The sequence below is a fragment of the Lygodium microphyllum genome, chromosome 13, assembly GCF_053477565.2.
Source record: "Lygodium microphyllum isolate KBCC chromosome 13, Lygodium_microphyllum_v1.1.10, whole genome shotgun sequence".
NCBI lineage: Eukaryota > Viridiplantae > Streptophyta > Polypodiopsida > Schizaeales > Lygodiaceae > Lygodium > Lygodium microphyllum.
The window spans coordinates 77,302,719-77,327,451 of NC_141147.1; the positions used below are offsets into that span (position 1 = coordinate 77,302,719).

The 24,733-nt window shown below is 45.4% G+C and overlaps 1 protein-coding gene across 3 annotated transcripts in view; it reads right to left on the reverse strand.

The window, feature by feature from the left end:
• LOC148026805 (uncharacterized) overlaps window positions 1-23,656 on the reverse strand; it is a 35,035-nt gene extending 11,379 nt beyond the window's left edge. Inside the window, exon 1 of one of the 3 annotated variants that reach the window (XM_087691336.1) lies at window positions 23,389-23,656. Coding sequence is in view for 1 of the 3 variants with exons in the window: in XM_087691334.1 (XP_087547460.1) it covers window positions 9,542-9,617 (76 nt within the window). In the remaining 2 variants the exon portion in view is untranslated. The other 2 variants (XM_087691335.1, XM_087691334.1) reach the window with 2 other exon arrangements.
• Window positions 23,657-24,733: the final 1,077 nt, after the last annotated feature.

The following is a 24,733-nucleotide window of genomic DNA, read 5'->3' on the forward strand; positions in this document are numbered from 1 at the left end:
TACTCTGTGTCAATTTCCACTTGCGGATGGCCAGTCCTAAGTGGAGATTCGGCCCTTCCTGTACGGTCAATAGATCGGTGCAATAAATCTAAAGGGTGAAATTCAAACTTACTTTCTATCTGTTGTTGGGCTCTATGCATCAAAATGAGATCGTACTCAGCTGCAATGGTCTCGTAAGATCATGGAACTCCATGGTAGTCCAATGTCTATCCGGCCATGTTGAGAGCTTATAAAGCAAGTTGTGAGACCCACTCCAACTCATTCGTCGATGTATTTAGCTCGGATGTGAAAAGTGGTATAGAAGTAGTGTTGGAAGTTATCTACCCTTCTGTTGTTCCTGCTTCTTGTGTGGAGCTTTTAGATCAAGGCCTAGGTTTCTCTCAAAGAACTCGACTATGATACCATGTGAAAAAATTCCCTGACACAGAAACACAAATAATACCGTACGACCAAGCACAGACTGATAGATTGATAGAAGAACACAGTTAGGGTTAGGGTAACTCAGAGACAATGAACACAAAGAATAAATGAAATGATATGACTATTGAATATACAATGCTCATGCAATAAACACACTATGTAGTGAATGAAAACTGTATCTTAAACTCCTCTATCTCAAGGATCAGGGAAGGGGTAATGAGCTAGAGAGTGTGTTGTACTCTAAACGGATCCCGAATCGTAGCAAGGGAGCCTCCAAATGTCAAACACCAGCAAACGCAGCCAAGTAGGAGAGAGAGAGAGAGAGAGAGAGAGAGAGAGTAAAAACACAGGTGAGCAGAGAGAAAGTCTACAAACGCTGGCTACAAGAGAGAAAAGAGCAAACACAAGCTACACGAGAGAGAAAGATTAAAAAAGCAAGAAAAACTAGGAGCAATAGTTAACATGCTGAAATTAGCCCCGAATAGTGTGTGGTAGACTGGAAGTACATGCCAGAATGTTGTAGACAGCAATGCCAAGCTTGGACCACAATGTCCCCCACATCCGAGATACGGACAGCAAGTTGAAATACTTGAAATCTGCAAAAACGAGATTAAGGCTGAATGGAGGATGGCATATCTATTTATAGAGAGTTTGGGCCCTCCCAAGTGCGTTTGTGCTTATGGGATACAAACACTCTCTAAGAACGCATTTCTTTTTAAATAAACAAGGTTTCTTTCTTAATTAAGCATGTTTTGGGGTTGTTTAAGTAAAGCCTTTGGTGCTAGTTATTGGCCTAGCTCATTCATACGGCCATAAGCATTAATTGGTGACACTAGAGAAGTGGTGTTTAATGGTACCTAATGTCAATCTATTGGCAAAAGATGGCACAAAGACACTTGGGAATGGAAGTTGCCTAGCTAATTTAATTATTGGCTAGTCAAATTATTTTTATGGGCATTGAAAAAATTATAATTTTCAGTATTTAAAGACTGAAAATTAATATTTAACTATGAATAATGCTAGAAAAGCCATTTGGAAAGGCTGCCACTTGTCCAAAATGCCCATGCAAGACTGAAAAACATCTTTAAAGGCTAGGGAGAGGCATTTTTAGTGCATTAGGGAAGATACTACTAGTCTCATTTGCAAACATTGGAGACCTTTTGAAGTAGCCAAGGGCAAGAGAAGACCAATTTGCAGTAAGCAACACCATCTACAAGCTGTTGAGATAAGGCAGCAGCAGTAAATGACTGATTTTCTTCAGTTTTTCACGAAGAAAGTCCAAATTTTCTCTCTCTTTCGCATTCTCTCTTATCTCCCAACCTTTCTATAACCTAGCTCCGAAGATTACAACATTGAGATCACCAGAGGTTGAGAAATTTCAAATTTCTCTACTGTAAATCCTAATCTGCAATAAAAATTAGGATTTACTAGCAACCTCGAGAAGTGTGCCAAAATTTGGAAGCTCCAAGACTTGGATTTAACAGAGCTGAAGTTGTTTTCAATCAAATTCAATTGGTCTTCACCCACTTTGATGGAGATGGAAAATGCCCCAAATTCATTGATTTGTTGGTTCCTCCACTTAACAAAATGATGGGCACTGCTGAGAAAATGGCAAGCAAGGCTAAGAAAATGGCGGGCAAGGATGAGAATATTACGAACAAGGCTAAGAAAGGCTATGTGTGCGAGGTTGGATGCAAGACTACGTACAAGGCTGCATACAGGCTGAAAACAACAGCAACACCTCCTCCAAAACAGCAACTTCTATTCCTTAGGCTCAATGTTGGCTAGCTGCTACAGGACCTTGGCGGAGCGTCACCAGCTAATAGTGGATGTTCAAAATCCACACATAGAAGCTGCTTCAATACCAAATGTTGGAAATGGAGAAAGAGAGAGAGTGAATACAAGACAATGAGAAAGAGCAGACAACAGTTCCACACTCAAAAGATGCAAGTGCTAAAATGATAGAATGAAAGTACAATAGGTCTTAAGTAGGTCTAACTCAACTAGAGTTAATTTAACTCTAGAACCAACTCTAGAAGAAGTGACACAACTTATTAATGTGGTTGAGTTCACACAACAAACCACCTAACCAAAACATTGGACACTCAATGCCCATAGAATTGGCAAATTCGAACATGGTCGGTGTCTCTCAATGGAGTGGACTGAGGAGCCGAAGTAATGGAAGGTATTGATCAACCATTGTCTCTCGAAGGAGCGGCCTAACAAGTAGACAGTATCCAACAATTACTATCTCTTAGGGGGAGCGGACTCCAGAACTGCAAGTTGTCGAGGTGACATTCTTGAAACCCTACAAGAAGTAGAAGCAACCTGCGTAGCACATTGTAGTCGTCACAAGGAGGTTGAAGTACGAAGTGATCCTCCTTTTGCTCGAAAGATCTTAGTGCGCATCGAATGTGTCTTATTGCCTTGAGCATAAAAATCTCAAAGCCAGTGTAGAATAAACTCTTTGGCCCAAAAGGGAGAGGTGGCACAAGTGCCCGAGGATAGATGCATATAGTCCGACAGTATAGGGAGCGAAGGTCCATGTTGGCAAGTGTTGATCGGGTCAAGTGATGCCGAAAGAGGAGCACCCATTGGTCTGTCCATTTGCCTATGGAGAAGTCATAGCACCAGAGTGTCAACCTGTAAAAGGCAGGGTGGGAGAGAGAGGAAGAGAAGGATATCTTTGTCTTTGGATGATGCAATGGAAATAAGGGAAATCAATAGATGATGCCAAACCCCCAACCAATCTTTGCCATCTCTAATGAGCACGATCTTTAGCTCCCTAAGCTTTTGCGCTTTGATACCATGTCAAAAAAACAAGTACGCTCTTACATGATGTCACAATATGCAATGATGAAGAAGAAGATAATGAAGCACTAAACTATGCTATGTGAAGAAAATTTGATATAGCAGAGCCAAAGCTTAGAGGATAACTACACTATCATGTCTGAATCAAGTGGTAGCACCTATGGGGAATCCTCACAGTGAAGGGAGCAAAATGCAATCCTACGAGCAATGGGCTATTGAAGTAACCTAAAGATGAAGGACAACTGTTGAGGGAGTGGAACGCAGTCCTCTAGTGCCATTTGGGAGGAAGAAGGAGATCACCAACTATCGAGGGAGCAAACCACAATCCTCAAAAGCTAGGAGTGAGCCAAGGCTGCAAACGCAAACGGCAAAGGCCTCAAGGCAGTAAAACGCCAAGTAGGAACTAACGCCAAAAGCCTGGGAGCTGCAAATGCAAGTGACGGAGCCTCCTGACTGCAAAACGCAGGTGGCAGGGGCTGCAAATCTGACGTTAGTTGCCAAAAGGCTGACGCCAAGGTGGAAATGATGACACCAAGTGCCAGAAGACTAATACCAAGGTGGAGAATGATGACACCACAAAGAGGATGATGACGCCAAGGAAGGGGATAGCCCTCCGAATTGCCAAATGTAGAAGATGGATAATGCCTGGTAGGAGAGCTCACACCAAGCTATGAATGCTAACACCAGGGCAACAGATGCTAACACCAAGCAAGAGGAGGTGATGCCAGATGGTGGGAAAACTCTAAACTAAAAAACACAAGTGAAGGTGGAGTCTGAAGAATGGTGTTGGCACCAAGCAAAGGGATAGTGTCGCCATGTGGAGGATGCTCCAAACGCAAAGGGTGATGGTGCTTGAAGCTGAGGGAGAAGATGGTGATGGAGAAGAGCCACAAGCCAACAACCGCAATGTCCTTTTGAACTAGTGTGAGGGCAGTGGAAGGGCTGGAGATAGGAAACCAACCAAGAGATGGAATCAACTAAGTGAGGGGTCACCTATAGATAGACACCAATCTATCTAGGGTGGCACCCCACTGATCACTCTAGGACGGCACCCCAAAATGTGGGCGCCCAGCCCTTTTTGGGGCTCTTTGTGATGAAACACTAACTTAAGCGACAAGACTTGAAAGAGTGATTTCTCAATACCTGCTGGCTACTACCTTGGGATAAAAAGGTGACTAGCATAGACTGATTTATAGTTACTTTGAACAAGGAATGAGAATGGGACCCTAAAAACAAGGAAAATGCCAAAGGTCTCGAAATTGAAACAAGGAAAACCACACACAGACACACAAAAGAGAGACTTGAAACCTACAGAGAGAGAAGAAAGAAAGAAAGAAAGAAAGTTATATTAACGTCTACAACAGGCCAAGTTGGCCTATGAGACCAAAATGTTGCATACAAATGTCTGGGAGATTTCAAAAGTCCCAGTGAAGCTAACATTTATGCTATGTTGAACTAAATTGAGTAGGTACAAAATGATATCTGGACTAGATACAATCTAGAGGTACTTCCAGTGCAGTGTGGAACTGCTCCTGGGGTGTTCATCCTAAGATGTCCCGCATGGGTCGGTCTAGCATGGAGAGGCTAAAGCGGCGGGGCAGGGCCCTCCGATGGCGGCGTAGTATCCCTTGTATCTTCGACCAGTGTCCTCTGCGGGGACGGGGGACGGCGGGGCGTGGGCGCCGGGCTTTACCTCTCGCTGTGGCTATTTCTAAGGTGGTCCCCTGGGGCCGGGAGGCCGGTTGGGCTGGTGGGGGCTCGGTGGTGGGGAGGGTAGCTGGTATTTGGTAGAAGTCGTTGAGTGTGCGTTGGTTGGTGGCTCCTTGTCTTCGCTCCGTGGTTCGTAGGAGGTGGTCTCTGTGGCGTCGTATTTCCAGTAGAAAGAGCCCCAGGCATCTCTGGTCTTTGAATTCCATCACCTTGGAGAGTGGCCCGAATCCTTCGCTGAATAGGCAGTGGAAGCGTCCCCAGATTTTGTAGTACACTGGGCATCTACAGATGTAGTGTTCCTCTGTCTCTCGCTCGAGATGGCAGAGCTGACAGATTCGGTCTTCTAAGGGGAGGGGGTTGGCCCCGTATCTGCCCGTTTCGACCCGTAGTTGGTGTGAGGACGTGCGGATCTATCCGATGGCACTTCTGACCCCGTGAGACAGGTGTGTGTCCATGTAGCTTGGGCGGGTGATGAAGCCGTCCGGGGAGATATGCAGGAAGTGTTCTCGGTAGAAGACCTTCTTGGTTCCTAGTTCCGATGTGAGGGTCACCCATGTCCTGGCGGTGTCTGTCTGGATGATATCCATTCTGGTGATGCGATTTACCTCCTCTCGGCTGAGCTCCAGGTGTGGGCAGTCTAGACTATTGTAGTGGGGGGAGGTGGTCCATGTGCAGGCCACGGAGCCGTAGCCAGGTCTCTGTTCGGGCATACAAGCACTCAGTGTCCCCTTGTGTTGCTAGCTGTTTGGATGACTTCAAGGAGAGTCTGGGGTACCGGTGCCGGGGCAGGTCCCATATTCGGCGCAAGAAGGTCACGGTCTAGAAGAGGGCCTCAGCCACGAGAGGCGGTGCCCCCAGCTCCGCGCGGATGATCTCGTGTGGTACGGAGGGCTTGCTTCGGATCATCCCTGAGATCATAAGTATTAAGGGTCTCTCCATCTGCTCCCATCCCTCATAGGTGGCCTCCTCCTTAGGCAGTGGCTGATCCTGTGGGGCCCTCCGCGTGTGGTAGAGATTGGACCCCCATATGGGAGCCCCGAACAGGAGGGCTGGTGTGACCAAGGTGTCAAAAAACCAGAGCTTTGTCCGGGGTTCCTGGAACTGTATGCGTGCACATTGGTTCTCCATTGACCCGAGAGCTGCATAGCCTCGGGTTAGTCTATCTTCCGCGGCTTTTCTCAGGGCAAATCTCGGTCCAGAGAATGTAATCCCCAGATAGACATATCTTTGGACCACATCCACGGTTTCTCCGCCGTATGTGAAGGGGGGTACCGACTGTCGGAGCCATTGGGTTGACGTGTTGAACACCATGACCTTGGTTTTCCCCAGGTTCACAGTTAGGTCTTTGTCTTGGCAAAAGGCCTGTAGTGCGTCCAGTTGGCGCTGTAGCCCTTCGGGTGTGCTGGAGATGAGGACTATGTCGTCCGCATATAGTAAGATAGGTATCAGTGTCCCTCCCAGGCTTGATCCCTCCTCGCCCAATCTATCTATGTACTCTGAGATCTCATCAATGTAGAGGCCAAATAGGGTGGGCGAGAGTGGGCATCCCTGCTTGACTCCGATGGTGCTGGTGATCTCCTTTGACAGCCCTCCCGGTGCCCGAACTCGGCCCGTTACCGATTCGTATAGTGCTAGTATCCCCCATCGTATTTCGGTTGGTATCTCTAGTTCCTGTAGTCTTTGCATGAGCCTCACTCATGGGACTATGTCAAAGGCCTTGCGGAAGTCCACGAAGCAACAGTACACCCGTCTTCCATGTGCTCTGCCCTCCTCTATGATGGCTCTCAGTGTGAGGATATGGTCAAGGGTGCAGAACCCCCTCCTAAACCCTGCTTGTCCTACAGCTCGGTGTTGGTGTTGCTCTGCCCACTTGCTCAGCTCGTGGTCCAATATGGATCCATAAAGCTTGGCTAGTACATGGCCAACCATGATTGTTCGGTAGTTCGTGGGAACCATGGGGTCTCCGGCCTTCAAAATAGGTATTATGGTGTTGGCTGACCAACTGGCTGGGAAGCCTTCGCATAGGGCTCTGTTGAACATGTGTGCTAGGAGAGGTGCCAGTATGTCTCTAGCATGGGTCAAATGCTCTGCTACCAAGCCTTCGTGGTCTTGGGTACGGCCATTTTGGAGTCTATCAATGGCGTCCCGAACCCGCCCCGTCCTGAAGAATGTGGATGATCCGGGTCTGCTCCCTGGGGGCCAGGGTAGCTGGGGCTGCTTGGGTACTTGGTATAGTGAGGTTGCATATGCGTGCCAAGTGTTCGGGGAGGTGATGGGCGTCTGGGCTTGGGGTTCCTGAAACGCCTTCCATGCCTCTTTGCTGTCCTGTCCTAAGAATAGCTAGTAGAATTCGTGTTCCACTTTGGAGAGGTAGGCTCGTTTCTTCCGTCGCACTAGGCGACGGAAGATCAAGCGTGCATGTTTAAGCGTGTGTACTCCCCGTGCTTCGTCCTGTTGAAGACGGAGCCGGGTTTCCCTACACTCTGCGTCGTACCAGCTATTCTGTGGGACATTCTTGTTCGGAGGGGTGGGGTGGGGGGAGGGGGATGTGTGGGGGAAGTATTCGGCAGCTGAGGTGTGTAGTGTGCCCACCAAGTGTGCTATGACCTCCTCCAGTGGTGCATGGGGGTTCATTTCTTGCAGGCTCCAATAGAGATGGTCGGAGTATGTGCTTGCAGTTAGCCTGGTAAAGTGGTACCTGGGGAATCTTGGGGGGTTGCTTGCTGGGGGGGTTAGGTCATACCTACAAGTTATGTCAAATTGTAGGTATGCATGGTCGGCAGCCACTGCGAGTGGGCGAGGTGATATTTTAAAGGACTGGACGTCAGGGATAAGTGATAGAGGGCCGAGGATATAGTCCACTGTGCTTGCTCCCAGTTTCTGTGTGGGTGCTCATGTGCCCCCCGTCCGATGCAATTGGCCGCGTGCTTGTGTGGGAAGCATGTGAGGGCATCCAACCCGGGCCATCTGTAGAGACCGCTGAGGATGGCCAATCCGTGTGCCCCCCCTAACGCCAGTAGGTGTTCGTCATATTCGGTGCACTCAGCTGTGTCCTATGACGCCCGGTTGAGTCCTATCTCCTCCGGTGCAATCTCTTTGTACATGTGGTCTTCGCTCTCGAAGAAGGGGGTCTGCCTTTGTGTTGTGCGTGCGTTGAAGTCTCCAGCCAACATGACATCCCCCAAGCTGGAGTAGTGCATGATATCTTCGTACAGTGGTAGGTATGGTGACTCGCCCTTCTGTGGTGCGTATGGGGAGTGTGCTGGTGGAAAATAGCACACCGCCATGTATATGTCTCGGGGGCGATCTGTGTGTATCCAGATCCACATGAACCGGGCTTCCTCATCTTTCCACATACTTGCACCATGGGCTGTAGCTCCTCCCTGTACAACACAGCCACCCCTCCGGACCCTCGGGTCCCTCCTTTTGTTCCGGCTCTAGGGCGGCATGCCGTCTCCCATCTATATCCCCTCACTTCTGGTAAGTATGTGCCTGGGCTTTGGTGGGTTTCTGTGTAGAGGACGATGTCCTTGCTGGTGAAGGTCTCCTAGAATAATCCCGCATATGTTTTCATAGCTCCGTTGCAGTTCCACACTGCAAAACTCAGGTGGGTCTCATAGGCCGCACCCCGTCATTGGCGCTTATCTGTGATGATGACCCGACCATCTCTGTATACTGCCCATTTTCCCGCTTTGCGAGCCTCCAGGATCTGTGGCATGCATTCTTTACGGTGTGCCACCTGTGCGGGTGTGAGGTCATCCTCCAGGTAGACTTTTTCCCCTTTTAGAGCTGTCCTTTTAGAGAGGAAGACTCGTCTGGATTCTAAGTTGGCAAATTTGAGGATAAGAGGCCTCCCCTTGGTGAGGTCTTTCCCTACACGCCATGCATTCTCCACTATTTGAGTGTCCTCTACTCCCAGCTTTTCACATATCTGTTGGGCATCTGCCAGGGGGCTATCCCCTTCCTTCCATCTGACCACCCGGATGTGGAGCGCTCTAAGCTTTCTCCTTTTCTCCTCCTCCAGTGCTGCATTCACAAACTCCTCCTTCTTTGTTGGTGACTTCTTGGCTACCTCAATCCATTTGGAGTTCTCAGCCACTTCGGCTTGTGCTTGTTTCACTATGTTCGCCCACTTGTTGAGCTCCTTTGTTACTTGGGTCTTCAGCTCGTTGAGAGAAAGATATATTAACGTCTTCTAAGGCTAAAATTGCATAGTTACCTAGAACGGGAAACGGGGACGAGAACGAGAATTGGAATCCTTGGAACGAGGGGAATGTCCAAGGTCAGGTAACAGGAACGAGGGGAATGGTACATGTCTTTAAGTGCCCCTAGTATGCCCTACATGACCCAAATTACCCCAAATTGCCTTAAATGCCCCAAAATTACCCCAAATTGCTCTAAACACCTCAAAACTACCACAAATTTCCAAATGCCACGAATGTCCCTTTAATTGCCCCAATACCCCTCAATGCTCCCAATTGACCAAAATGCCCAAAAATTGACTCGATTACACCCATAGCTCCAAATTGCCCTAAATTGCGCCAAATGCCCTAATTACCCCAATTTCCCTTGAAATTAGACAATATAAATGGGTGATTACCTTGGAATTGAGGATAGCGCTGAAATTTGATTGTGATTTGCAAGAGTTGATAATGCATCAAAATTGAACTTTGCATATGGACTCATGATTGGCTTGTAGCTTGTCTTGACACTTTGAATCTTCAACCTAGGAGAGAGAGAGAGAGAGAGAGATTAGTGTGTGCACATTAGGCAATGGAGATGGTTGAACGTGTGGTAGAAGGAGTGTGACAAAAGAAAAAAGTAGAGTCAATTTTTTGTCAACAAGCCTAGAACAACCATTCCAAACAGGAACGGCAAGGAACGGAAAGGAACAACAAGGAACGGCAAGGAATGGGCTTGGGAACAGTAGGAAACATTCCCTGGCTATTTCAGCTCCTCGGAGGGTTTGAAACGCGTTAGGCCATTCCTACAAGCTGGAATGGCCGTTCCCTGTTTCTATGCAAGATTGGCCTATGAGACAAAACTATGTACAATGATGATTGTCACTAGACATCAAAGTGTGTTGTACTACTAGAAAATAATTAGTGATATACTACACAAAGAAGCTAAAGTGATTTACAAAATCATACCCATGTTGAGATACAAGAAGAAGATGATGAGATGAATATCTAGAGCAATACATGTCTAGTTGTGTGGTTGATTATGATACACTGATAACTAGCTCCACTTGATCGGAATTGACGATAGAGTGCATCATACATTCCTAATGAGATAGTATGGGGATAGTATCTAGACCGTGCCCTCAACTCTATCAAGTCCTACTCGTGTCACTGGCAGATCTCCCTCCTCTCTCTAGTGTAGCATTTATATTTGGTACTCTTGTACCCACGGTCAACATGCTACTCTAATCTCCTCAGTTTTTTGGACTATCACCCCTCTCTGTGTAGGTGTTGTGGGTGTGGCCACTTTGAATCGGTGAGTTGTAACAGTCACCCCCCTCTCTGCAAAGCGCATGTCCGAAGTAATTATGTACAAAGCCTCTAAATCTCAACTAGGAACTAACCTAAGTGGCGTTAGTCTAGGGTTCCATGCCTAGCCAGAGAAAGATACCTCCTCTAATTTCTAAACAATGTGGTGTACTAGCTCAAAATATATTGTAGATTCTGCATCTGCAGATGCAGCACTCCTCACTCTCCACCTCCTCCTAACATAGTCTACAAACCCACTCTCTGGGGATCTAGGTGGCTCTCCTAGTCTCGATCTCAATCTGATGAGAGGAAACCCAAAACTAGCCAATGGCTATCCGCATCTCATGTGTCATGTATATGTCTAGGTATCCAAGTCTCTCCATGAAACCATATGCTCATAGTTGCCAAGGGTTTCTTAAACGAGACATACAAAAGGGGTTTCACAGGTTTCATATAAGTTTCCTAAAACATTAGAAATGAGTTTCATTCAAGATGGAACAAAACTATCATGAGACTTTATGCAAATAGAGTATGACTTGTATAATGTAATTTATCATAATTCATGATCCTATAAAATACAAATGAAGATTCAACATAGCATCTTCATAAGCATGCGTCATAGACCATTGCCCATGATGACAATATTAGCTTTAATTATAAAAGAAGCCATCAAAATATATATAAACAATTCAATAAAAATTCTTACAACCAATGGCAATGTCCATATTAATGTATCAAATGAATCTATGAGTCAAGTGTTGATTACAAAAGTTCAAATGCATTTTTTGGAGTAGGGCCTTTTTGGAAATTTAAAATACATGTTTCATAGATTTTTGAAAAGCCCACGTATGAAACGAGGTGCCTAATCTTATGAAACGGGTTTCTTAGCGACTATGCATCTATTGTAATCCTCATAAAGTAGTCCCTATAGTATGACACCTTCAAGGGAAGGGGCTACTGGCATGAGATCCATGTATGTTGTATGTGCAACTCATAAAGATCCTATCGCATGACCAAGCTCCTCTCAATGTGAGAGAGGTATATGAAGGTAGATTCAAGGTCTTACAAAAAGGGGAGGAGATGGTCCATGTCGGTCTCATGTGCTATGAGCCACTCTTTGACATGTACATACCATGAGGTCTCATGTCTTGCCTAAAGCTAGCTGCCTAGAGGCATCAAGGGCTCTCCTTGGTAGTTTGTTTGGATGCATGTCATGTACGTTGTGTTGAGCTAAAATATGCATTACTTGCTGATTAGCCTCTTAAACAACCCCAAAACACACTAAAAATGCTCTTTTAGAGTAAAACCCTAAAACGGGGAGCGGTTCGAGAGAGTTCTGTGAAAACCCTAAAACGGGGAGCGGTTCGAGAGAGTTTTGTGGAAACCCTAATTTTTTGGGTACCCTTCCACATCTATAAATAGACAGGTTGCCCCCATTCAGCCAATGATCCTTGTTTGCACGTTACACCAGCCCACACACCCTCTGCTGCTGTTGGTGCCCAGTTTCTAGCCTGCGGCCCACCTCCATCTACTGTCCAGCCATCATCGACTGCAGCCACAATCTTCAACCTGTCCACTGATGTAGGCGACAGCTCTTAGCTGCTGGCGACTGCTCCAGACTGTCCCAGACTACTGTTCAGCCTACTGTCCATCATCTCCAGGGTCAGCCAGCCTGCGTTTTCAGCATTGCAGGCCCTGATGCTCTCAGACACTGTTTCGGCCTGCTGTTTACAGCAGACTATGCACAATTTCCAGCCTCTGATCGGTGGTACACTGCTACATTTACCGATTTCCAGCCTCCAAACTGCTATGTTTTGGTGACCAGCCTGCTGCCATTCACTATTCAGCACTCCTACACTCCGACTGGTGGTCACAGACTTGGGATCTGTCTTCGGTGGACATCACACTCCGACATTGCTCTGCCCAACACACTGTACACTCTTACATTCATTTACAGCATTCATTCACTTCAAAGTTTTGTTCTCTCTCTCCCTTCTTCTGTTTGTGTTTGAGTTTTGAGTTTTGTTCTCTCTCACCACATTTCACTAACATGAAAGAGGAGGACTTTGAGGAGTACTATCGCAACAAGTATGGTGATGTTTATACCCCTCCTACCAGTTTTGCTACCGCATCCGCACCGGTTGGTAAGGCTAGCCACCTCTCCCCAATCATGGAGGACATACGGCATTTGGAACGTTTGGTGATCCATCTTTATCATCTCAGCCAGGTCCAATGTCAAGTTTGTACAATTCTTTTGTTTTGCATGAATCAAAGCCCTCACCTGTTTCTTCTTTTGAGGTACAGGATCCGGATGGCTTTGCGTATGTGAACTTTAATAGAGGGGGCTCACGAAGCAGACGAAATTCAGATACATCTACAGCTTCTATTTCATTTGAGCGTATCACACACACTTCTCACTTCCCTCCCATCCCACCCTCTTCTATATCACACCTCTCATCATCTTTCCAAAACCTTGGATTACACTCCACATCTGCATCACACCCCCTAGGGGTTGGATCTTCCATCTCCGCTCCTAGCACCTTTTCCTTCACCCCATTCTCTACCTCTTTGCACCATGGTACTTCGTTAGGGGGAATCCCACCCTTTAACACAGTGCCTCTCACCTTTCAGCACATGAGCACACCCATAACTCCTGGGACGATTGTGATGGGTATCCCCCTCACTATCCCCAGCTTCACATCTCCCATGACCACTCATACGCAGGGGTTTTCATCCTCAGCTTATGGTGCGTCTTCACACTCTCCTTGGGTTACACCTACGCAGGGATTCCCATCTTCTGCTCACCGTGTTCCCGTCCCACCTCCTTGGGTTCCTCATGTGGCTACCATGCCCATGCTTAGTCAACCCATCCCTACCTATGGATTCACCTTGCACACTGCACGCATGTCTAGTGGGCACTCTGGGGCCCATTCCCAAGTGTACTCCACTCCCCCATCCTAGCCACACTACAATTTTTCACACTATCCATCTCCAAGCACTACCACTCCTGTTGCAACGGCCAAGAATGCCTTCACGAATAGGACACGTTTTAACAGGTCAAATTTCACCACCTGGTCTAATTTCATGCAACAAGTGCTTGAGTTTAGGGTCTTTGGGACCTCGTCATTGGTCTAGAGCCTATGCCAGACCCTTGACTAGGTCACCCTGATTACATCTGTCAATGGAGCATGCGCAATGCCACAGCCAATGTTGAGCTGATGCAGGGATTGCTTCCTAAGTTTCACTCTCAGTTGCAGCACTTCCTGCTAGTGTCAGAGCATTGGAGTCACCTTCTCGACCGCTATGCGGCTCGTAATCGTACTCGGCGCATCACTCTCGACTTTGAGCTTCAAGAGTGCTCTATTAAGGAAGGGGATGATCTGAAAGTCAAGCGGACTGAATATAGGCGGTTACTTGCCGAGTTCGCCACTACTGGCTCTCCAAAGTCAGATGACAATCAGGTTACATTCTTCTTGAATAAGTTGCCCAACAAGTACTTCAATTTCATTCAGCACATCATCTCCCAACCTAGATTGCCAACCTTCTACGAGTTTGAGTGCCAGTTCTTGCGTTACGTGAGGCTGTATGATGAAGTCCACAAAAAATCCTCATCACAGCCTTATTCAGAGCAGAGGGGGTTGGTTGCCTCTTCTTTGAAAGGGACAACCACTAGTGGCAAGAACTCGGTAGATGCAAAGGCAAGCCAATCAAAGGGTGACTCCTCTTCCTCAGATGGAACCAAAGAATCTAGACCTATCTGGCAGCAACTCCCTAAGAAAAACCGGTTTTACACACATTGCCAGAGAGCAAGCCATGTGGACGAGGAGTGTTGCTCCAAGGCCCAAGGTCTTCCACCTAAAAAGCCTCAGTAGACCGCTACGATTGCACAGTCCAATGGGGCTACGCCCTCCGCTCCTGCTTCATCTGCTCCTTCAGCACCCGTTATTACTATTGGACATGTGGCTCGAGTACAGCCTCTACGGCCCATCTCTTTCACTACCCCTGAGGGATTGGCTAATTAGTCTACAGGTTTCGATCCCGTTGCACTTCATGCATTCATCTCACCTTCCTCTCCACCTCGTCAGGCATTCCCTTGGCAGAGCCCTGCTACTGGACATACGCGATGATAGCCACCTTTTTCGACTCGCATGCCTCTGGGTCCTTTCAGATATCCTAGATGAGTCTAGCATTCATTTTTCGCACTCTTAGAGTCGAGCCCATAGGATTCATTATCCTTAGTTTTTTCATTTATTTGTCTTCCGCTGCATTTAATCACACACATACACATTCATTGCATATATTTTGAGTTAGATTTTCTTTCTGTTCTGTTTTGCTTTGAAGCATCTCACCACTAACCTCTATATTTGCAAATTCTCATCTCTTTTGCAAGGTTTTGTCTTTCAGTGTAGGGCTATCTTGCAGATTGCTTTCGTCCTCCCTGGGCTAGAGACGTGGAGATGCGCACCGTTCCTTTCATGGTTTCATCATCCTAGGAGTCCTTGCTCTTCTTCCAACATGGCAGTTTTCCCTCCCTAGGCGGATCGTGCAGCATCTCTCTCGATGCTATCATGGCGGTGACTTCTACCTTGCTCTTCTAGCGGGGTGCTTCATCCACTTCATCTTCTACCTTGCTCTTCCAGCGAGGTGCTTCATCCACTTCATCTTCTTTCATTCCTTATGGTTCTCGGCACCATTTGAAGACCGACATTAGTCTCCTCTTCCTTCTTCAGCATCTACATCCAGGTTGAGATGGGGTTCCTACCCTTCTTAGTATTCTACAAGCTTCAACACTTTGTCTTCGACATTGGCTTATTCTCCCTGTTGTACCTTACCCTTTGCATTGCATGATTACATCATCCTTGTACTAGGGCGCTTGGGTAAGTGAACAATTTCCCCACGAGGGACATTATCCAAGTGGCACCTGCTGCATGAGCATTCTTCAATATGTAGCATACTTTGCATCTCATTGTGCAGAGGACCACTTGCACGGATCCTAAGTTATTTCCACCGGCAGCTCTTATTATCACACCACCATCCTTCTTCATCACATGGATACCTCATCTATCTTTCCTCGTCATCGACACCCTGAGTGGATGGGTTAGCTTGTATTGTTTTGTGATGTGTTGGGTGTACCCTCACTACTCCCGTCTTCTGGGTCACTTTTACTCAATCGGCCACATCCCATCAAATTTACTTCACTTATTCAAAAAAAAAAAAAACCATGTAGTTCCATCCACCTTTGTAGGGCTTGGTAGGCCACTGGGCAGCCAACATGCCCTCTTTGTCTGATGCCCTGTCCTCTCTGGGGTGACTACTTGGATTCCCTTGGTAAGATATCCATCGCCTCTGTAGTCTTGATAGGCCACTGGGCAGCCGACGTGCACCCTTTGTCCGATGCCTTGGCTGCTTTGGGGTGGGACGCCTTGGGTACATAAACATCACAATGACTGGCCTAACCTTTCAGCTCAGTTTTGGGCCTAAGAGAGGGTGTTGAGCTAAAATATGCATTACTTGCTAATTAGCCTCTTAAACAACCCCAAAACACACTAAAAATGCTCTTTTAGAGTAAAACCCTAAAACGGGAAGCGGTTCGAGAGAGTTCAATGAAAACCCTAAAACTGGGAGCGGTTCGAGAGAGTTTAGTGGAAACCCTACTTTTTGGGATGCCCTTCCACGTCTATATATAGACAAGCTGCCCCCATTCAACCGATGATCCTTATTTGCAAGTTACACCAGCCCAAGCATCCTCTGCTGCTGTTGGCGCCCAGTTTCCAACCTACAGCCCGCCTCCATCTATTGTCCAGCCATCATCGACTACAGCCACATTATCTTCAGCTTGTCCATTGCTGTAGGCGATAGCTCCTGCTGGTGACTACTCCAGACTGTCCCAGACTACTGTTCAGCCTGTTGTCCATCATCTCCAGGGTCAGACAGCCTGTGTTTTCAGCAGTGCAGACCCTGCCACTCTCAAACACTGTTTCAGCCTGCTGTTTACAGCAGACTGTGCACAGTTTCCAGCCTCCGAACGGTGGTACACTGCTATGTTTACGAGTTTCCAACCTCTAGACTGCTGCGTTTTGGTGACCGGCCTGCTATCATTCACTATTCAACACTCCTACACTCCGACTGGTGGTCACAAACTTGGGATCCGTCTTCAGTGGATGTCACACTCCGACATTGCTCTGCCCTTGAGCACACTATACACTCTTACATTCATTTACAGCATTCATTCACTTCAGAGTTGTGTTCTCTCTCTCCCTTCTTCTGTTTGTGTTTGAGTTTTGAGTTTTGCGTTAGGGTTTGAGTTTTTGAGTTTTGCGTTTAGGGTTTGAGTTTTACCCTCCACCTATCCGGCTATCTCCTCCTCATGCGATGTGCTCTTCTATCTCATCAATGTAGAGTCTCAAGAGTGTAGGGAGAGATGACACCCCTGCTTCACTCCAATGGTGCTAAAGACCGCATTTGAAAGTCCACCTAGGCATCTCACTCGGCCTATCACCCTCTCATATAATGTATAGATGCCTCAATCAAAGTCCACCTAGGCATCTCACTCAACCTATCACCCTCTCGTATAGTGTATAGATGCCCCAAACCATGTTCAATGGGATCCCCAATGTCTACAGCCTATGTAGGAGTCTATCTCATGGGACTGTATCAAAGGCTTTGCGGAAATCCACAAAGCAGTAATAGAATCTCTTCTTCGTCCCGTTTGAATCCAGCCTATCCTACTGCTTTCAATCTTCCTCTCTTTGCATAGGTGTTGAGTCCCACCTCCATCACTATTCTATATAACTTGGCCAATGTGTGGCCCACCATGATGGTCCTGTTCAAGGGGATCTCCGGACTTGGGGATAGACACAATGGTATGCATTGTCCACTCATCTGGGAAGCCTTCCGTTGGGCCCCGTTAAACATGAAATCAAGGAGAGGAGACAAAATGTCCATTTCGTAAATGAAATAATTATCCTATATACCTGTGTGATCCATCAATCATCCATGTTGGAGACAATCTATTGCTCTTCTCACCACATCATGTGTAAAGAAAGCAAATGTGGTAAGGCATGGCTCCAATGGGTGAGGAATCAATGGCGACTAGCGTGGTGCATCATATAGGCTCTCTACATAGAAGTGTCATATCTATGGGTCATCAATGGGTACAGGGCAGTGTGGTTCCCGTAGTCTATGCCATGTTATGATGAGTCAAGGTCCTCATCTACCTGTGAGTCTTTGTCTCTAGCATAGATCCTAGTCCTCTCTATATCAAAAGGTGTCTATATAGCTCCCTACACTCAAAAATCATGCCACCTATTCTAGTGCATGGTCCCAAGTCATGTGAGTCCACGTATGTGTTGAGTATATGAAACTCTAGAGGGTGGCTAAGTGTAGGACAGAGGTGAGTGTCCCTAAGAGCAGTGTGTTCAAACTGTGCGAGCCCATTATAGCCATGATGGCTATATATATCAGCTAGCTCGTGTGTGAAATAGAACGTGGTGAACTGGGTGTGGGTGGTAGCTGTAACCTATGGGGGTGGGGAGGTGGATATGGCAAGGGATAGGTAAGTGTGATCCACTCCAATCAAGGGAGAATGATGAAGGATTTAACTAGATCCCCTAGTATGTTATCCACTGTGCTAGAGCTAGTGGACTGAAAGCCAGTCAATGCTCTAAATCAAAGCCACTTCTTCATCCCATTGTAGCTAATGAGATGGTGTCACAACCCTAGCTCTAGTAGGTAAAGGTTGTATTGAGAGCTATCTCCTCCCATATCAACTAATACGTTGTTTGTGCTTGCATCCTCTACATCCATCACTTATACTTGCCCTAGATCCTCAAAATCATATATCTTGTTGCTCTGCATCCTGACATTAAAATCTTCTACCAAGAGAATCTCTCCTAGTCTAGAATAGTATACAATCTCATGTGAAAGGTCTATGAAAGGGGACGAATCCTCCACTCCATCTCCCTCTCTCTTGTATTGAGGATCCTCAATAGCATATCTCGACCCCTTAGGGTAAAGTAGCATAGGGCAATTATAGCATCCGGTCTCGAGAGACCACCATTCTGATTCACATGTAATGCACATTAGGGTTGCATGCCATGATACAAACTCTATCCTATAACTCTTGTTTGATCAAAACTACCACTTCTAACCTTTGGGTGGTGCCTTGATGTCTCATGTAGCTCCTACATGCAAACTCCTAGACATATCCTTGTACTCTAGGCAATCCCCTCTCATGACTCCAATATGTCTCTATACTCAATCTTCTCTATCACCTCCTCCATCCTAGGTGTGTCCAAAGTGGACCATTATAGTTTCATGTTGTCATCCATATCTATAGGGTGTCTATCACATGGGGCCATGTGTCTGTATTTGACTACCTTGCCATCAATGATGACTCACGTGTCTCATCTAAAAATAAAAATTCAATATTAGACTCATTCAACTCCTCTTGATATTCACCTATATGATCATATATTCAAATCTTCAAAAAGATATAAATTGTGAATTCCCCCCAAAAATACATATTTTTCTTTAGGTGTTCTATAATCGGTCCCCTTACCCCTAGATGTAGATGGCAACCCAAAAGGAGAAGTCAAAGTCACATTCTATCCTCAAGGGAGACAAGGAGCACCTAAGAACCAAAGTCTTAGGGAGGGCAACGAAAGCATTCTATTTGCAACCAGACCAAGCTGGTAACCTCCTTCACAACACAAAGAAGCCTCATACTCAAGCAACATAGAGGTCATATGATCAAAACGAACAAGTGTTAAAACCAGCAAAACATTAGTTATAGATGTAAAAACATGAACTGTCTAGGCAAAGTGCAAGCTGTACAGTAGAAAACAGCAAAAAGGCAGGCTAGAACAGGCCACTTGGTGGCTGAAAGCTGCTGCCCAGCTATAGGAACCATAGTCTAGGCCCGCCACATCAAGACAATAACAAATGCAAGTTTTTGGATCAGTCTACATGTGATCAGACCTGAAAACAGCAGTCAAATACCACAAGCGGCACCAAAAGCAAGAGACTTGAGCTTTGATACCATGTCAAGAAAGTCGAGCAATGGAAGCAAAGAAACGGCATTGGTAGATCTGTTGTAAACACAATGAACAAAAAAGAACAGCAAGAATACAAAAAAACTCAGAGAGGATAGACTCGGGAAATGGAATCCATATACCAAGGCTCAAGAGTAGCAGACTGTATGAGCTGAGGACAGCCAACAAAGTGCAGCAACCTCCCTCTCTCCAACGAATGTAGTGTGCCCATATTTGATGAATACTACAGTGGAGTGGAGCAACCTTTAGCTATGTAGGAAATACATCAAAATAGCATGTTGGCCAGCATTAATGTCGTTGATAATACCAATCAGCCACATTTAATGTGCTTGACTCAGTCAAAATACACTCTGAGTTAGGGTTCTGGCATCCAGGATAAACATTCTAGCACCCAAGATATGTACACTACAAACAAGGGCTGGGAGATAATTCATTGCATGGAATTGAAATACTTGGGGGACAATTTACTAATAAACAAAATGACTTGGCCATAGTCTAACCTTGGTTAGCCGGTGGTGGCAAATACGGCAAGTAAACACCATTATTGAAATTTAAATTCGTAACCTCTTTGACTTTAATGTGTTAAAACTTTCCATGAACCTTAGTCTAGGACATTAAATCATTTAAATATCTAACGCCCATGACACCAAAAGTCATTTCCAAGGGGAAACTGGATGATGACGTCAGCAATTCATATCAAGGGAGATGTCTCACCGAACAACAAGGCAGCCCGCCTGTCGGTTAAACACAACAGTGGCAGTAGATAGTTACCTCTATATACCAAAACAGATCATTTAAATATCTAACGCCCATGACACCAAAAGTCATTTCCAAGGGGAAACTGGATGATGACGTCAGCAATTCATATCAAGGGAGATGTCTCACCGAACAACAAGGCAGCCCGCCTGTCGGTTAAACACAACAGTGGCAGTAGATAGTTACCTCTATATACCAAAACAGATCATTTAAATATCTAACGCCCATGACACCAAAAGTCATTTCCAAGGGGAAACTGGATGATGACGTCAGCAATTCATATCAAGGGAGATGTCTCACCGAACAACAAGGCAGCCCGCCTGTCGGTTAAACACAACAGTGGCAGTAGATAGTTACCTCTATATACCAAAACAGAGATGCTGGAATAACAAAAACAGCTTGTGGATAATGTCTGATGCTGGGTGGCCTGTTCCAGCACCAAAACATAGGATTTTCGATATAGATGAAGGTTACAGATCACCTTGAACAGCTAGGCAGCAAGTCAACTGTGCAAACACAAGAAAAGAGTCTAGAACAGGTCACTTGGATGTTCAGGAGGTGTAGACAGGGAGGCAAAGTGGAGATGGTGACAATGATGCAGTAGGATGGCTCCCAATCAATTGTAGAAGACCTCATTGATGGTAGGGTATCACTTTGAAAAACCTCCACAAACTGGCGATGTCCTCCAAAAGGGGTGTGGGCACCAGTGAGAAGGCGATGAGTGCTGGAGGCTAGCTGGTGTAATGAGAGATTATGGATACATTAACACAAACTCATATTTACAGAGGATTTGGGGTTGAATTTGTCCTACTATCAAAAATAGGCCATTTATTTTTGACAATTTGGCATTAATTGCTTTCTGGGACTGTTTTAAGGAGACTAAAGTTGGGTTTAATCCATGATGATGAGTAAGTGCAACCCCTGATATTTGTGGCTCAACATCCCCATCACTGCTTGGTTTAGGAGTGAGCTCCCACCATCGTTGCAACTTACACCAGCACCACCCAGTTAAGAGATAGGATTTAGACCTATGGAATACTTAGTTAATGGTGTGGTACTATGGGTTTGAGCCTTCATGATAACTCATACCCATTACCTATGTTTCAAAAGGAGAAACGGAAGGCCTTAAGACTTGCATACATTCCTTGCATTGTATTTGATGGAAAGGTTGACACTAGATAGCTCATATTTCCCAAATCAATGTCTCCTCTTTCATTCGAGGATCTAGGTCCTATATGAACATAGATCTCCGTAACTGGCATGCATGCTGCCTCCATTTGTAAACTTGGTCTCAAATTTGTCACTTGTTACCTCCCAAGGGTGTGTCTTTTATGCAAATGCAAGATGCCTATCACACAAGCACCTCTCTTGTTGTACACCTTGATCTTTTAGTGCCCCCACCAAATCAAGGCACCAATAAACATGCAGCTGTCGATTATCTTCATATGCACGATACTTGTGCATTTGAAAAGGTCCCATGTTGCAATCACAAAAAACATCACCTATTAAGAGTAAAATAGAGCTAGAGAATCTATTAAGTAGAGGCACCCAAGAAACCTCTGTTTACATCTTTCAAGTTCATGGTCATTGTGCCTACATTCATAGTTCCTAAGAGGCAAGTGTATTGCACACATAGTCAAACTACAATTTAATTGGCATGAAGGCTTACTGATCTGAAGGTTTAAGTAACATATGATTTGACTTGAAAATTAGTAGTGGACAGCTAAAGTGACCAAAACAAAAACACATTTAGTAGGCCTTTGGGCTCATAACATGGGCCATGAGATCATGGATTAAATTCATGTGGACACAAGCACCTCCTCCTTGTGAGAGGGCTCACTGTGTGTCGAGTGTGATTCATTCAATATGCATCCAGCACTCAACCAACAAAACAATGCAGCACCTGCAATCTACAAGTACATTGTGATACTTGGTTGTGAGGTGTCTCTGGACAAACTCTAACCCGATGGCTCTACCTCAGATATCTGGGGCATTTAAGGGAGGTAGTTCCCTATGTTAGGAAAACAAAGAACAAGATTGAAACATTCAAATGAGCATGGTCAAAGGTTTGGGCCAAATAGAAAGTCGAGCACTAGGCGGTTTGTCCATGGAAAATATCATCACTTGCGCAAGATTTTAGACCCAGACTTGGGGACCATTGCTACATGCTCCACCAAACAGATGTTTCTGGGAGTATAAAATACCAAGTCTTCTATGGACACGTGGATATTGGCAACTGGCCTCACAACTCAAGGGTGAGCATGATGGACCCTATGGCTCTGAAGATGTCAATGACTAGTGCCTTCAAAAAGATTTCTCCATCATACAATGGGATCCTTATGATTCGAGCTGTAAGTTTTCATCGTCTACTAGCATTAGCTGTGTAAAACTTTTCCTTGTCTACCAGCATTAGCTAGTTAGGATGCCCTTTCATTCTTCTCCTGACTTTTTTAGAGCCCTGTTTATATTCTGCTACCAGAACCTAGAGCCCTATCGTCAACAAGGCCCGTTTTCTCATTTGGCTGGGGTCTGAGCCCTTTTCCACCGTTCAGAAACTTCTTTCATGTAGGAGAGGCGTGTGATTTACCTCTCTAGCTAAAGGCTTTATCAATAATCGCATTGAAGCATGTAAGCTTAAAAGCAAAATGTCAGAGGGCCAACATACCTTGGTCATCGTTAAAGTTTATTTTACAGTCTACCCAAACGATAATAGTTCAACGCATTGCTGCGGGCGAACATAATGCCATGCAGCAACCCAACCGCAGTGTACTGCGCTGGCGTCAGGAAAAGAACAGTCGATAAAACTTGCAGGATGAGTGTGGCATTTCCTTAACAGAATGGACCACCGAATGAGTATGAGGAGGTTTTTTGGTGTGTGTGTGTGTGTGTGGGGGGGGGGGGGGGGGGACATCGATAGAAAGGGATATCCTGACTTTCTGACATAGCGTGCACAAGAGAAACAAAGGCCCGTATGGTTTGATTGAGATTTTGAACAATGTACAGAACATTCAAGACAATTTCCCGAGTGGCTGGCTCATGCAGATATGGAAGAGAAGAATACTAGATTCATGCTGACAGAGGTTCAACATGAAGAGAAACAAGAGGAGAAACATGACGGAAACCAGAGAAGGAGAGGGAGAGGATCAAACCTGGCTACCGTTCTCTCTCCCTTTCTCCTGTGCTGTAGCAGCAGACGGTGGACGGTAGAGGCGCTCTCCCACATCGCTTTCCAATCAAACTCCGTTAATTATTGTTTTTCTGTGTTTAATTATTATTATTTTTCAGTGTGAAAATAAAAGGCTCTCTGTGACGGTGCAGACCTAGCCCACGGGTCCCCGTAGGGAACCTGCAGAAGCAACATGGTCCACGGGCATGCAGCATCGCGTTACGTCTTGAGCACGCAACAAAAGCCAACTCGCAGGACATGTCAAGACAACACACTGTCGCATCACAGCATGATCCCATCGGGCAAGTATTTCTCAAGGAGATAGACCATCTTCATTGCTCCTCACCTTGTGGATTCAATAAAGAGCATCTTGATCTTCTTACGTAAGATCCATTGCACTAAATTCAACAACTTTTAAATAGAAAAATATATTTCTAAAGTAAGACACCTTGCAATCATTATCGGTAGTATGAGTTGCCAGAAATGTAAAGTATTATAAACATCGAATCAACACAAAATAGTGAAATATGAGGTTACTTGCTATCAAGGTTGAGATTAACACAGCATATCTTGTGCTAATCATGGGATTTTAGTCCTATTAGTTGGTCATAGAAAAGGTAGACTTGTGAGGGAACTTTCACACTCTCCTTTTCTCTTAATGCAACTTTTTTTTTTTTTTAAATGAAGCTTGAAATTTGTATTGGAAATGAGAGTATGCATACAATTGTTTTAGAGACAATTTTTGTGGATAGCTTTAGAAAGAAAAAGCACTGAGATACTCCATACAGGACAACAATAGGGTTTTTGTGGATAGCTTTACAAACAAGAAGCACCCTAATACTCCATACATATTTGGACAACAACTAGTTGTTCTTTACAAAACTGGTGAGTCGCACTTCTCAAAAAAGAAGTTTCTCAACCTACATTTCCATCGGCAAAGACCAAGTTCAGCTTGCTAAGCATTAGTTGAAGTACATCCATGTCTCGATGATCCTTCCTAGTTCACCTTTCTTCTTGATTTCAAGGAGAATGGTTGCTATGCCTCAATCCGCTCCATGTTTACTTTCAACTTCAGGGTTTAGTAAATTATGGAGCTTTTGCAGTTTGGTACCATCCAATTCCACCTACACAAACAAATCAAATTCAAACACAATGTCCAAATCAACATATCGCTTTTCAAAAATCAATTTATATCAATAAATCCATGTATTCCATAAGTAGTAGCTTCTCAACTGATTCCACACTAGAGTGGGGGCCCCATATGTTACCCTTAACAAGACTCCCTTCTAACTCAATCTAATAGGGTGATAGGGCATCACCGAGACTTG